The 14059-nt window shown below is 43.5% G+C and overlaps 1 protein-coding gene and 1 long non-coding RNA gene across 6 annotated transcripts in view; both read right to left on the reverse strand.

Annotated features, from left to right (window-relative positions):
- Positions 1-808: 808 nt before the first annotated feature.
- On the reverse strand, positions 809-3143 carry LOC122182970. Its single transcript, XR_006180052.1, has 3 exons — positions 3098-3143; positions 1492-1592; positions 809-1408 (listed from the first exon to the last, which is right to left on the reverse strand). It is a non-coding gene; the product is annotated as an uncharacterized LOC122182970 (long non-coding RNA).
- Positions 3144-3228: 85 nt separating this feature from the next.
- The window catches only part of ATRX (ATRX chromatin remodeler), a 75956-nt gene continuing 65125 nt past the window's right edge, over positions 3229-14059 (reverse strand). For all 5 annotated transcript variants that reach the window (XM_042876302.1, XM_042876301.1, XM_042876300.1 and 2 more), the window contains 5 exons: positions 9844-9993; positions 8597-8722; positions 7595-7690; positions 6919-7047; positions 3229-6111 (listed from right to left, as the gene is read on the reverse strand). In XM_042876302.1, the coding sequence (XP_042732236.1) occupies positions 5833-6111; positions 6919-7047; positions 7595-7690; positions 8597-8722; positions 9844-9993 (780 nt within the window). In that variant the 3' untranslated portion in view covers positions 3229-5832. The remainder of the gene's footprint in view (positions 6112-6918; positions 7048-7594; positions 7691-8596; positions 8723-9843; positions 9994-14059) is intronic.

Consider the following 14059-nt stretch of genomic DNA (forward strand, 5'->3'; position numbering starts at 1 on the left):
GGAAGGAGGCTCCTGCTGCAAAGGGACACACGGGCGCAAGAGCGACGGCACAGAACTCCTTTTTGGGATCCGGGTTCAAAAAATAGCATTTGTAAGCAGCAAATCTGCAAAGAATTCACTGAAAACAGCTTTGTAGAGGTTGGTACCATTTCTCACGTGGGACATTCTTTAGGGGAAATTCAGCATTGTTTAATCCCACTGTAATGGTTACTTCCAGCAGGAATTTACTGAGTTAGGTTCTGGTTCAGCAAAATACTTAAACGTATGAGTAATGTGACTGTACTGGGACCTTAGCAGCAGCAGAATCGATGACCACAGACTTTGACTGCGCTCTGAGTTGCAGAGGGTGCAGCCGGCGACGCACAGCATGTGCAATACTTCCCTTTCCCTTTGTGTGTGCATGAAGACACACTCACTCCTTGCACACTGAGGCAGAGCTGACCACCTTCCCCTTCAGCCATCACCCACAGCCGCTCATCCTGCCAACACCCTGCTTGACACACGCTTTGGCAAACTTCAGAGATGTTGTTCCTCCTGCACAGCCTTGTGCCTGTTTTTGTTCCCACCTGAGAGGGCTGTTTCACACACAAAAACCCACAGATCTGAAAATACAACCATAAACAGAGCAAAGGACGTGGGTTTTTAGCAGTTCTCCAATTGGAGAAAGCTGGGCACGTAATAATTGAAACTTTATCCTGGGAACAGCTGTGTAAAGCAGGAGAGAGGAGGTCAGCAGCAGAGTCGGATGGTTTCCTGAGTCTCACTACAGAGGGGTGCAGACACGGAGGAAAACTCTCAGCATGAGGCCAGAGCAGCGGTGAGCGCACTGCAGCACAAACCTGGCTTTGGGGTGAGCCAAGGTGTGGGGACAGCTGGGAAGAACAAATGGTGACTCCTCCCAGGTGGCCTCAAGGACATCCTCCCAGTGACCCTGCTGCCAGCGGCTTGGGGCCACCCAGTGCCTCTGCAGGAGAGAAGTGGAGGGGATTTGCCTCCCCTACAGAACACAGTGAAGAGCCCAAAGCTCCACGGCAAGTCAAGAAAGTCTGTGCTGAAAGGTGAAGAAGGTGCCCTTCTGGCTGTGCAGGGCAGAAAGAGACGTGCTACCGCTGCCAACAGTGGCCAACATAATCATGAAAGGACGCTTGGCAACGGCACATCCCCGAAGGAGAAGGGCCAGATTGTTGTTGTTAGCAAGGAACAGACACCCGCATCCCTCGGGCAGTGCCGGTGGGAGAAGAGAAGCCTGGGACCTGATCTGAAGGGCGATGTCCTCTCCCCCATCCCAGCAGCTGGAGCTGACTCCTGGACTGGAGGGTTTGTTGAATATTGGCCATCTTGATGGCAGGAGCAGTGTGCAGGGCAGCGTCTGCCTGTCAGTCCAGAAAGCTTCACGAGGACAAAGGCACTGCGAGGAAATAAAGTGAGATTACTGAGTGCTCCCCCCAAGCCACAGGACACTGAGAACACTAAGGGTAGTAACTGCGTTACCTGGTGCCTCTGTGCCATTTATCAGCCCACAGATGTGGGCAAATCACTTCTCCACACACTCCGATGAACAGAACGCTTGCCAAGAGCTGGCTGGAAAATCACTGGGTCAGAAGAAACACGGGCGTGACATGTGCTGAAAGTAATTCTCATTTTGGGGCAAACATACATTGTAGGTTGATGCACTTCTTCAAATGCTGCCGGCACTGGGGCAGCCATCCCAGAGAGCCCTCCCAAGGGCAGGGCAGCTCCCTTGGGGAAGCACTCTGTGGCCTAGGCTGTACAGGTGCAGCCCCTGATCCTGATCTTAAGGTAAAGTCAAAAACATCTGCAGTCAGGTGGGCAGAGCAATCAGCACAAGTCAGCACAACAGCCGCGATCCGCACGGCACCAGCAGCCGAAGAGCTGCCCCATTCAGGAATGAGAACAAAGTCATACAGCAGTACTTCAACCAAGCAAGTTGTGCAAGACTTTGTGTTTCTCTCAAGGCAAGGAACTGCTCTGGAGCTGTGAATTCTCACCATGGGAACACAAAGCAAGTAGTTCTGTGCCTGTGTTGAGTAGTTTGGTGCCAAAGATCTGCGAGGCCGGACCACTGGGGCATCCTGTGCTCCTCCCTAACCATACCTCACTGTTACCAATGTCACGTATCCAAGTGTGGCCGATGACGGTGAGGCACAACAAGCACACGTCTCTGCCTGTGCTGCTTCCAGTGGGTGTCAGCAAGGATCCACAGACAACACACACGTTTGTGCAATTCCATTATACAAACAGGCACTGCACTGCAATTAAGCTGAGTAAAGCCCAGGTACCACACACCGTTTCATATTCAGCATCTCCAACAGCTCCAATGTGCAATGCCATTGAGTACAGAACCGAAGGGGCATTTGGAGGTCAGGCTTTGATGGGGCTGAGCAAAATGAGGACATCCTTCCCTCCCTCCCTCCCTCTCTCCCCCTGCACTCAGCCCCAGCCCATCTCACCCTGCCCTCAGTCCCTCTGCCCTTCTCCAGCACAGTGTCCTCACTTTCAACTTCAGCTCTTTGCCAAAACCTTCCTGCACCCCAGGTTCCCAGACACCCCTATGTCACCACGCACAGCAAGAAGGGGGTTCTGACCTGCTGAAAAAATACTTTGTGTTGCTGCTGTGTGGCAACAGCCTGCGTGGAGACAAACCAAGGTCCCGTGCTGGAACAGAAACAACAGATCCCACATGCCTCAGGACTCAGACCCTTTGCTGTAGATCTCCTGGACTGCAGCCACTGAAGGCAGCTCTGCAGACCTTTCTGAGCCACAGCACCTCTAAGCACAGCTGGCTTTCAGCCTTTCACAGCAGCACAGCTCTCCTGAAGCTACAGTGGGGCACGTGAGATTTAATAACTAAGAAAGTAATTAAGAAGTACAATAAAGAGGTTGAAAGACCTAAGTTCATCATTCAAATCAGAGGAAGCAGAACTTCCCCTTGCGCTTAGTGGTTTATCTCTGCTGGGCGACACCTCGCTGCTCGTGGCTTCTAACAGACCAGTGCAGAAGGCACTGCTAATGCACACAAGCTGGAAAGCTGTCCCCTCAGCTGCCCTCCCTAACAATTAACATCCACGTCCCATACCAGGAACCTCACTGAGGCAGAACACGAGAGCTTGACTCGCAGCGCAGCACCAGTCCGCAGTTCTCAGCAGATGAGATCTCAGCCTACGTGGAGATGATGCGGAACTGCAAACGTAGCACAAGGCACATAGATGTATTTTGGTCACTTTATTAAATGAGATATTAAATAGTTTAAGGTTCAACTACTAAACAGCACTTTGAATGGTGAAAACACAGATACTTGATTCATACTTGAATGCTTCTCGTCCTTTAAAAACACATCTCCAGTCCTTATATATATTACAAAACAGCCTTATAGGAAGAGGTGACACCTTTTCTATAGTACTTAAGATATTTAATACAGAACTGAAAAGCCATCTAATAGAAACAAAGGCAAGTCTTCACAGCTGTATGATTTCAGCAGCCAAAGCTGGTTGATGGACTGAAACATTACTATACAACTGGGACAAAACATATACAATATCACAATACTAAGCAAAAACGCTTTACATCCAAAGGAATAAACAGGTTACAAAATGTGGAGAATTTAGCAGGCAAAATTGTATTACAAGCAACATTTTTATTCGCCGTCTTAAGCCATCTCATCTAGTTAAAACATCTAAAACAAATATAAAAATGAGCTTTTTGTTATCTTACTGATGTATGTTCTGTCTTTAAATATTTGTTAAAGCTTGATGTTATACTCAAAGCACGTTGTTATGCAGCTAAAATGTCAAGTGAGAAACATGTATGCAAAGTGGTCCAAGTTTTACTTCAACGCTTTTCTCAGCTTTCTTCTTACGCTTCTGTTATCCGTAGTTTTGTCCAGAATGAAAAAAATGTGCCGTTAAATGTTGCCTAAAACTTCCACATTTAAGTCTTTTGAGTTACTGTAAAACTCCATTGAACATTCCCAGGTTTGGTAGAAGATACTTCTCTTATTCAAGACGCATAGGAACATCAGTGAGAGTTGCCCAGAGTACATTTGCCTTCAAATGTTTGTCTCAAAGTCTCACATTCGCATTTCTTCTAGTGTGAATACACCTGTTTTTGCTCCCTTCCCCCCAGGTTAAACCTAACAGTAGAGCTGGCAAAGCTCCAGAACACAGGAGAGGTTCATTTGTGGCATCTTGTAACAAAGAGTCCGATGGCAACGTCAGCCTTTGCAACAGAGCAGAGAAACTGTCCAGACCACAAACCAAGTTTTGATCATGACATGAAATATCACGTAAGATTTGCATATTTAGATGCAAAAGAAATCTGTTCATCCAGGTCAATTAAGTTCCGGAAGCCAGAACAGTTTTAGTTCATGTCAGCAAGCCAGAAGATCCAGCAACACCTACAGCAAATCCATCTGCTCCTCCAGCATTCTCTCTCTGTTCCCTGTACTCCGTACACCGTCGCCTCAAATGCTTCCGTCCTTCACTCCCAAATTACAAACGCTTTTATTCTTGTGGGGGAAGAGCCAACCAAGCTATATTCAAAAAAGCCCTGTTTGGGTTTAGTTAGATCTCCATGAGCACAAAAACTGTGGCTAAAGAGAGTGCTAATGATATATAATAAACCAGAAGTTCATCTGCAGTCTATGTAAAAACAAACAAAAGAATTGAGCTCTTTGTGTACTAAGGTATGTTTTCACACAAACGAAAGGGAAGGGAGAGGAGTGCATAACCAAAACTGTGATGTAGCGGAGGAAAAGTTATTCCTCTGCCCTGGTACCTTGGGAAGCTGTGAGAGCCCCTTCCAGTGCCAAATCAGCAATGGTTGTGCCATTTTAAAGTTGATGGCGTAACAGGGTTTGCCCCTGCCCACCACCAGTATTCCAACCCCCCCAAAAAAACAGGAATTTTGTTTTCTTGGCCTGTCTCCCGCTGTTGGCAAGCAGACGAGACAGCAGCACCAGCAATAAGGAGTTAACAGAAATGTGCTTTGCACTGGACTCCGCAGAGAAAAAGGAAAAACACCTCCAGACCACCAGCTGCTATTCCATCACGTAAAACTGAAAATAAAAAATGGCAGAAGACTGAGGAAGATCACTCTTCTTCCCCAAGTCACTGTTTAAGGCTGTATACACAGTTTCTATATAACTGCGTGACTTACAAGTTTCAGAGCAGTAGTACTTAAGAATATTGCACTCATTTCTGTTTCAGAGTGTTTTCAGTTCCTATGCTCCAGTCAGCATAGATGATACAGTATGAGTCCAGACCTCAGTCAAAAGGAAGCTGAATTATTTCTGTTACAATATTCCCACTAACTTTAAGAAATGGGTAAGCAGAAAAGTATTCCATAATTTGAGGAATCAAGTCTAATCAAGAACTCAGCTGTGCACAACTCACATATGGTATACTGAAACGTACAGACCTGCAGTCCTTCCTAAGCTTCTCAAATCTGATGATAGCTTCACAGCTACTGAAAGCAAGCATAGGAGTTTAGACAGGAAACCTGCAGAGATACTACTGTTATGGGAGCACTTGTTTTCACTGAAAACAACTTGGCATCTCCTGTACTCAACATATGTAAGAAGATTCTAGGCAACATCACTGACAACAAGGGAAAACATTGTCCTACTTAAACAAAGCTGAAGCACTAATATGGAACATGGCATTTAAGGGGACCAACCAAACTTTTTTTTTTTTTCATTTCTTTTCTTTTTTTCTTTTTTTTTTTTTACAGTTGAGTTCTGTTAAGCCATTGATTCCTAAAAAAATAAAAGTTCTTTCTCTGACTTTAACAATCCTTTAGGCTTTTAGTGCAAAATCACATCGATTTCCCTTGGGAAGGCCCTGCATTTTTGCCTCTCATTGGGGGTGGTGCTCGCTGTAAAGGCGGCGGCTGCATACCACCAGACACTGACTGATACATTCCTCTCATATCTATCTGTTGGTAGTTGGAAGGATTCATGATTAAATTTGGAGGCTTTGGCATCATGAGATGACTCATTGCTGTTTGCTGGTAAGACATGTGCTGTTGCTGCTGCTGATTGTACTGCTGCTGTAGTCTTCTGTTCATGAGTATCCTCTGAACACAACTGATCAACTGTGAAGGGAAAGCAGAGCTGTTAGAAGTCACGACCTGCCTCAACGCTGCAAGTATCAAGTTCAGAGTTAAAATCAATTTGTTCAGGATCGCATGGCTGAATGAAAAAGCACTATTGTTATCACCATCACTAATGCGATGGTATTCACCAGCTGATTGCTGCAGAAACCATTTAGTAACACCATTTAGGGCTAAGTCTTCTTAATGATTTGCCTATTGCATTTCATACCACGTTTGGGCAAGTTCCTACTTGCACTATCCTGTGAAATGACTCCATAGAACAAATTACAGCTTTTTTTGTCAGGTATTATTTATCAGCCCTTTGAAAGTCCTGCACATGGATCATCACTGCACATTTGCCTAAGAGAAACTCTTCTAATTGACATAAACTGGGCAACTTTCAGATTTTGCAAAAATAATTCTAAGCTAAAAGATGTTACCAATACTTTCTATGATTCATCTTTAGCTCTGGGAATTAGATTGCTCTTCAAGCTTCATTACTTTCAAGCAAACTACTTCAAGAGAAAAATCTGGTGAGGGTTTTTTTGAAACCATCTTCTCACGGAGTCTCCCTCGATGAGGTTGAGGAATCCAGCCCAGCACACTGCACAAGTCAACAACTCCCAATGTTACATCACATACACCATTACACAATGCCAGCAAATACTTGACCCGTGGAAACACACAACCTGTGAGTAAGTATTTATGTATCTAAACATAGACCTCTATACACACACACGAAAAGTTCACACTCAATATCTCCGTTCAAACGTGGGCAGTCGATCAAATGATTATTAGACACTTTACCATCTGTTGTTTAGTCAGGACGTCGTTATAGATGGCTTCTCGTCGCTTAACATCAAGCTCTTGGCTTGCCTGTCTGCTCAGGGCCAGGGCCTGCACTTGGCTCTCTGTAAGCGTTACATTCTCTTTCCACTGAAAAGGAAAAAAAATGTCCTAGCGTTAGGCATTCTGACAGAAGCGTAACGGTGACTGAAGTCCTGCATTATATTCAGAGTTGCATCAGGAGTTAAAGCACAGCCCTGTTCCTACAAAATGCAAAATTATACTTCCCCAGAATTCAAACTAAGAGTTAGCAGCTCTTAAAACTACCAGTTTCAGTAATACGCCTCTAGATTACTGGCAACAAGAAAGGCATGAATCCAAGATAGATTCTAAGAACAAGAAACAGGAAATGGTTCTTATTTCTGCACAATTCAGATACTTGTTTGTAGAAAGCTGGGATTTTCAGTGCAAAGCCAATAGTAATGGTTAAGTGTTAGGTTGGTAAGGCTCTGTGATATCCAGATGCCATGAAGGGTTACTGCAAGCTGCAGTAATAAAGGTTGGCACAAACTGGAAATCACTGTCATTAATAACACAACAATATAGCTGAATCATCACATACAACAGTCGTTTATGTGATAACATCCAACATTTTCCCATCTCCCAGTGTAGACCTACAGTTGTCTGCTGTACTCACTATAGTTGAAATGATGTCTTCAAGGGGCTGAATTCTTGCTGCAGTTACACTGTTGGTTGCTTCCACAACCTTCTCTCTTCCTTGATTAATGAGGTCCTGAGAAAACATCAATAAATTAACTACAAATAAAGCATTTCTTTGTCATCTTGTTTATATTTACATCTCCAGTGTACGTACCTACATTTGAATTACATTTTTCTTCTCATTTGTACAAGCCTGTGAGTGAGTAACAAAATAGCTTCTAACATTCACACAAATGAAATTCACTATGTAGTAACTGAACTGCGTATATCAATCCAGCAGCTTGTACTGGAGACATTATTTGTATCAAAAAAATATTTAGGTACCCAAATGTTTTCAGATCATCACAGGACTGATGCTTTTCTTCACAGGCAAATCTTTCGCAGCACTGAGCTGGATGATGCTGCGGTCTCAACACATCCTGTGAGCTCAAACCGCCATGAAATATTTTAGCACAGTGCTGGCTCGCAGGGCCCATTACCGCACAGATGTACACGACATGGGTCCCCCAGTCTGCATTCTTTGTTAGCAGCTTTCAGCTCTATCGTACAAACTCCTTAACCAGACTCTACTAGGTATCCTAAGACAACTGCGCTTCAACCACTGCAGTTACAGCCTGGCATCCTGTCAGGAAGAACTGAGGGTAGCAGGGAGTGGAGCACGTATTCCTCTCTGCCATTCCTTCTCGGACACGAGACTGAGGCCCAGAAGCTCAATGTGGTAATTCACATCTGCAGAGAATGCAGAATTTCCCACAGCCCCAAGATACCACACAGGTATAGGTACTTCAGTTTATATGCATAGAACTTAGATGTCAGTTCACCAATAAGAAACTACAACAAAAAAGGTAATTATTAAAAATAGGAGACAATTACATAACAGTAGGGTATCTAAGAACGACCTTCACCACCCACGTGCAACAGGGTAACACAGGCACTCTCACAGCAACGCAGGTGTTACATTACTTGGATCACTGCTCACCTCCAGCTGTTGATTGCTCATCGCTGACAGAGCGCCCAAATTGAAAGGAATATACGGCGTTTGAGAGTTGAAATTAGTGGGAAGCATGTTGGTCCCTGTCGGCATGTTGAAACGCATGGTCAAGCCCTAAAACACAAAGCACACACCTGTCTGCACAAGCAACTGGAATACATCCCATTCTTCACTCACTACACGTGAATCAGCACACAGGTGAGTCTGTCCCATCAGTCAAAAGGACACGTTAAGCATGGGGAAACTTCAGTCCTCCTTTTGAGTTAATACATGAGTTTAGCTTAAATATTTGGTACGCAAAGAAAAGAGCGGCCAAGGTTTGTTGGTATATTTACAGTTGTTTAAGATTCATCTTGTGATTGCAAACCACTACCTAGCATCAATACTGACTTGATTGTGACAGAATTGTGAAGAACTGAAGTGGGGAATTTATTAACAGGAATATCAAGTTTATCTCCCAGTTGGATTTCTCACGGGGCAATTTCCACGCTCACTTACACTGACTGAATCTTCCTATTGCCTTCTCCTAGTCCTCCACCTGCCACTTGTTCATTCAAGGTGGTCAGCAGCACTTTACATACTCTTTTTTTTTTTTCCTTTTTCTTTTTTACTTTCAGACCTCTGATCAGGTGCAAAGACCTGAACTAAGCCTTCCAAGACATTATTATTTTTTTATATTAAACTCCAGCTACATCAAGTTATCAAACTGCTTTTACCATACAGTTTTAACCTTTTACAGTTTAACACACGCACACACACACACTCCCTAGTGCTCTCACCAAGTCATTATTTTCTTCATTCAACCACTCCATAAAGTATCCAGTAAATAAGATATAGGGAATAAGGGGAAAAAAAAAAAAGGCAAATCCTTTGTTGCAGATGCCTGTATGCTTGTGGGATTTTGGTGAACAGTTCTGTAATTATATACCTTTAATGGCACTATAAATATTCCTTAAATGGCAGAAGTGAGATATTACACAGGACTCCAACTGATTGTCATCATGAAATTAAAAAAAAAAAGATACCCACTAGCATAAGTAGTACAGAAATATAAATAGCATTGAATGCACTAAGAGAGACACAGTGTCCCCATTTTTCTAGACAGCCTGCTTCACATGCCTACTTCCTGGCCTATCAGAAAAATTAATTTTCCCAAAACAAACTGAACAGGTCAGCGGTACTGAAATACAGCATGGCTATTTTAGCGTACAGCAAACTTATACAGATAATTTTACCTTCTTTTCTGCCTCATACTCTGCCCAGGCAGCCTTCCTTTCCTCTTCGGTGAGCTCCTCTTCCTCCTTATGGTCCAGGAGTGAATCATGCTCGTGATACCCTACTATGTACTCCTTATTGATTTGAAGCAATTCTGCCAGGATTGTATCCTGTTGAAATGAAGAAGAGATGATAAAACACAAAGTCACTCGACAGCTCTATTGTGTTTACTTTTGGTGCACGCCTCACTGCTCTGACCCAATTTTCACTAATAGCAGCACAAAGCTCTCCAGAGAAACAAAATTCAAAAAGAACTTAGAAGCACAACTTTCCTCTGAGGGAGGGTAATGGATTAACAATCTGCTGCAGAGATGACAGTCAAATCACTTAATGAACCACAGGAATGTACTCAGATTCCACAACAATAAATGCAGTTTAAGAAACTAAAAGGAATGCAATGTGCGAAATGATTTTCCTTTGCTCAGGCTGGGTACCTGACAGGGCCTACCAGCCACCTGCATCCACGAGCCACAGAGCACCTCCACCGGCTTCCAAACGCTGAGCAGCACTTCAGCCCACCAGCTGGCCGCCAGCTCCGTGCACAGAAGGCAGCTCTCTTAAAGCTGTCAAGATGTTCGTTCAGACAAACCGCCCCTCAGGCTACCAGAGGTCACATTGCTGCTACAACCGGGTTTCTTCAGCAGGCAGCCATTTTGCCTTCTATGCTGCACAGCACCCATAATGCTTAATTGCTTTTAAGGTTAACTGAAACGCTTACAGCATTCTTTATAACTACAAACCATTGCAGTTTTGTTTACAGATAAGCTAAGATATATATTAAAATGTATTTTAAAATAAAAAAAAAACCTACTACTGTTTTCTAAAGGGAAAGTTACTGGCAAGCTGAGCATTTCCTGGAATTGAGAAGCTATTTGCCCAGCTACCCAGCTAGCCTGCAGATGGCACACAGCAATAGATCATTATCTCAATTAGGAGATGACATAAAAATAGAAAATGAATGGGAAGAGCTGATGTTTCAAGGTAAATAAGTTCACAATGGTTTAGCAGTCCCCATTTGCACTGAATATACAATCCTGTCTCCACAGCTGTTCAGAGATCAGCGTGCCTGAGAAAGCTCCAACACTCCTCAGCATTCAGCCTAGGGCTAATAAAACATAGACATCAATCCAGCAAACTTCCTGAACCAGCTCTGGAATGAATTACAGAGAATATGCTGAATGGACTGTCTTTCTGCAGCACAATTGCACAGATATCTACAGACCAAACCAACACAGGCCTTTGTGCAAACAGGAACACAAGCTGTCCTCCTGGCACTTGGAAACACGGCACCTGAACAACCACGATGCAACAGCACAGAGCTGCAAGTGGATCACAACAGCTACAGGAATGTGTTCATTTCAGTGCACGTTTAAAACACAACTGTAGTAACCATAAGCTAACGCCAAGTAATTGAGCCAGTCTGTAAGCTCTTTGCTTCATCCCTCTGCTATCACCTGCCTTCCTAAATCAGAACCAGTGCTTTCTGCTCTGGCTCCTCACAGAAACATTCAGGGTAATATCTCATGACTCATGGGCACAGGCAGCAAATGGGATGGTGGGAGAGAAGGGCAGAGAGAAAAGGGATGCGATAATGGGAAATACAGAAAGCAGCTGGAAGAAGTGGGTGAAGAAGTCATGGAGCTATTACCAAAGCAAGGGAGCACAATTAAGGCACTCCCAACATACTGGAGCTGTACATCAGTGTGAGGAGGGTTTCTGGACATGCATATGCATTAATTTCCATGGTAACACAATTACTGAAAACAATACTGGAATATAATCCATGCTCGCTTGGCCAACAGTCTTCAAAATGTGGTTTAAATTACAACCAACTGCATGTTTGCTTTTCTTTGTTTGAATTTTATTTTGCATTAAATATGATGGAACTTGAAAATTGGTATATGGAAGGTACTGCCATTTAGATAACTGTCAAATGAAAAAAACTTACTTTTACCTCACATACAGTAGACTTACATTCCTTTTCATTTATTTAGCTTGTTGATGAGATAATGACATAAGTTGATTAACTTTTAAGAGGAAATCCTAGCAATGCATGAAAAACTGATGACGTTTTTAAAATTATTAAGATTTTTAGAAGAGGTTTCATTTGTCCTTTTTAAATACAGTCAGAAATTAAATGCTATGGAGAGATAAATGCATTAGAAGGGAAAACTTCCAGAGAGGAACTTCAGTTATGCTGTAGTTCAAAAATTTTTCCTCCCCTCAAACAATTTAACCAAGGTTAAAAAATAAACATATTAATAAAAAATATAAAAATACAAGTGTTCTCCTGGTTCTGACTGTAATAGCTCTCCCAAAATTCACAATGCTTTCCCTTGGTACAGAAGTACAGTAAGAACCATGCCCCGGTTGGGTCCCAAGATAGTATAAAATAATGATTACACTACATTCAACTGAACTGTTGTTTTAATCTGCTTTTCCAATCTGCACTACACGACCCAGCTGAGCCAAGCTCTCCTTTACCACAACCTGTGTCTGGGACTGCGTCCCGCTGACCGGGCTGCTCTGAACACGTGCACCACAGGGACAGCGGTGCCCCCAGAGCCCATTCTGTCTTCGTCCAGCTCCTACCTCACATCTGCTGCTCCAAATTAAATATTGCATTGGCCTAAGTGCAAACGCCTGTGGCATCGATCAGGGTCCAATTATCAGTGCTGATGGTGAAGAGTGCAGCATTAGCTGTGTATCAGCCAAGGGTTTCCCAGTGCACAGTCCTGTGGGAGCTGAGTGTTAAGTGATCTGAGATCTACACAAAAACGGCCCAGACAAACCACACTACCTTTAAAGACGACTTGCAATCCATCGTTAAATTCACAGCAAAGTAAAATGAAACACCTGAAATACAGACATCACACACTAAAGGGAATTCTCTTGCTTTACGCTTTCATTGTTTGTGTACAGTGGTAATTTAAGAAGCACCTTACACCTCCAGTCTCCGTTAGGCAGTGAGTCACCATATTTGCATACAGCTCATGGGTGGTAACAATTACTGCTACTCAGTTCTGAACTCCAACATCACAAACCTGAATCGAGTGAACAACATCCACACTAAAACTGTCCTGTTATACATTCCTCTTCAAGATGCAGAAGTGGTTTCAGAAGGATGAGGGCAGAGAAGCAGCACTGCGAGGGCAGCGTGGCAGGGCCGTGTGCCTCTTCCCTGGAGGCTCCCCAGACAACCTGTAGGTGCTGCTCTGACTGCAATGTGCACAAAACTGCTGCTGAAATTCAAATCTGACATAAAACTTTGATTAGCTTCCAGGAAAACCTCCATCTTCCACATTTGCCACGTGTCTTCTATATAAAAAGTACTATTCCACACCTCCTCGCTATTAACAACACTTCCTAAGAAACTGTTCCTTGATTGAAGCTTGGATTATTAAAAAAGATAACATCTCATGGACACGTTTTCAAAATCAAGCAGAGTTTCTCTGAATCTGCTCTCTCAGATTCAAGCTGTGCCTCTGATAAATGAGTTTAATACAGCGACGTGCTTTCATTGCGCATTTCACACTGCCTGGATGGATTACAACGGTAATCCCTGATCTTGCTGTCTCCACAACAGTAGCATTACACAATGGTGTCACTGTTCAAGAGACTATGCTTTGAAGATGTGAAAGATATGAAGAGGCCTGAAGACAGAGAAAATCATACATGAAACCTGTGAAAAGAAGAACAAAAGCCTTCTTTTAGCCTAACTCCTCTTTCACTTTGCCAACAACTACAGAAGAGCAGCTCAGCCTTTGCGAGCACAGGGCAGACAGCTCACTGATGGAACAGAGCAACACAGGTGAAGTTTGGGTGGCCTCTGTTTCCAGCTGAAAGCTGCAGAGATCAGGCTGGGCACGCTGAGCTTACCAGGAAAAACACATCTGAGGATTCTAACCCTGAGGTGGTGTGCAGTAAACGGCTGTTACCATAAAACGCTTCTGTAAGCATATCAGTCTTTATAATCAACTTTTTCCCCATACAAAAAATGCAGCAATTTGTAATTAAATTCACCAAATCAGTGATAAAGCTGAATTGTTCATATCTACAGAGTTAAGGAACAGTGAGCTTTCTGGATGAGTAAGTTTGTATGATTTAAAGAATCATCCACCATCCAGCACAGCACTTCCTACAGCTAATATCTACTTTTGACTGTTCACGTTGAAT

This window comes from Lagopus leucura, unplaced genomic scaffold (assembly GCF_019238085.1).
Source record: "Lagopus leucura isolate 7727_CA_CO unplaced genomic scaffold, USGS_WTPT01 Super-Scaffold_100016, whole genome shotgun sequence".
NCBI lineage: Eukaryota > Metazoa > Chordata > Aves > Galliformes > Phasianidae > Lagopus > Lagopus leucura.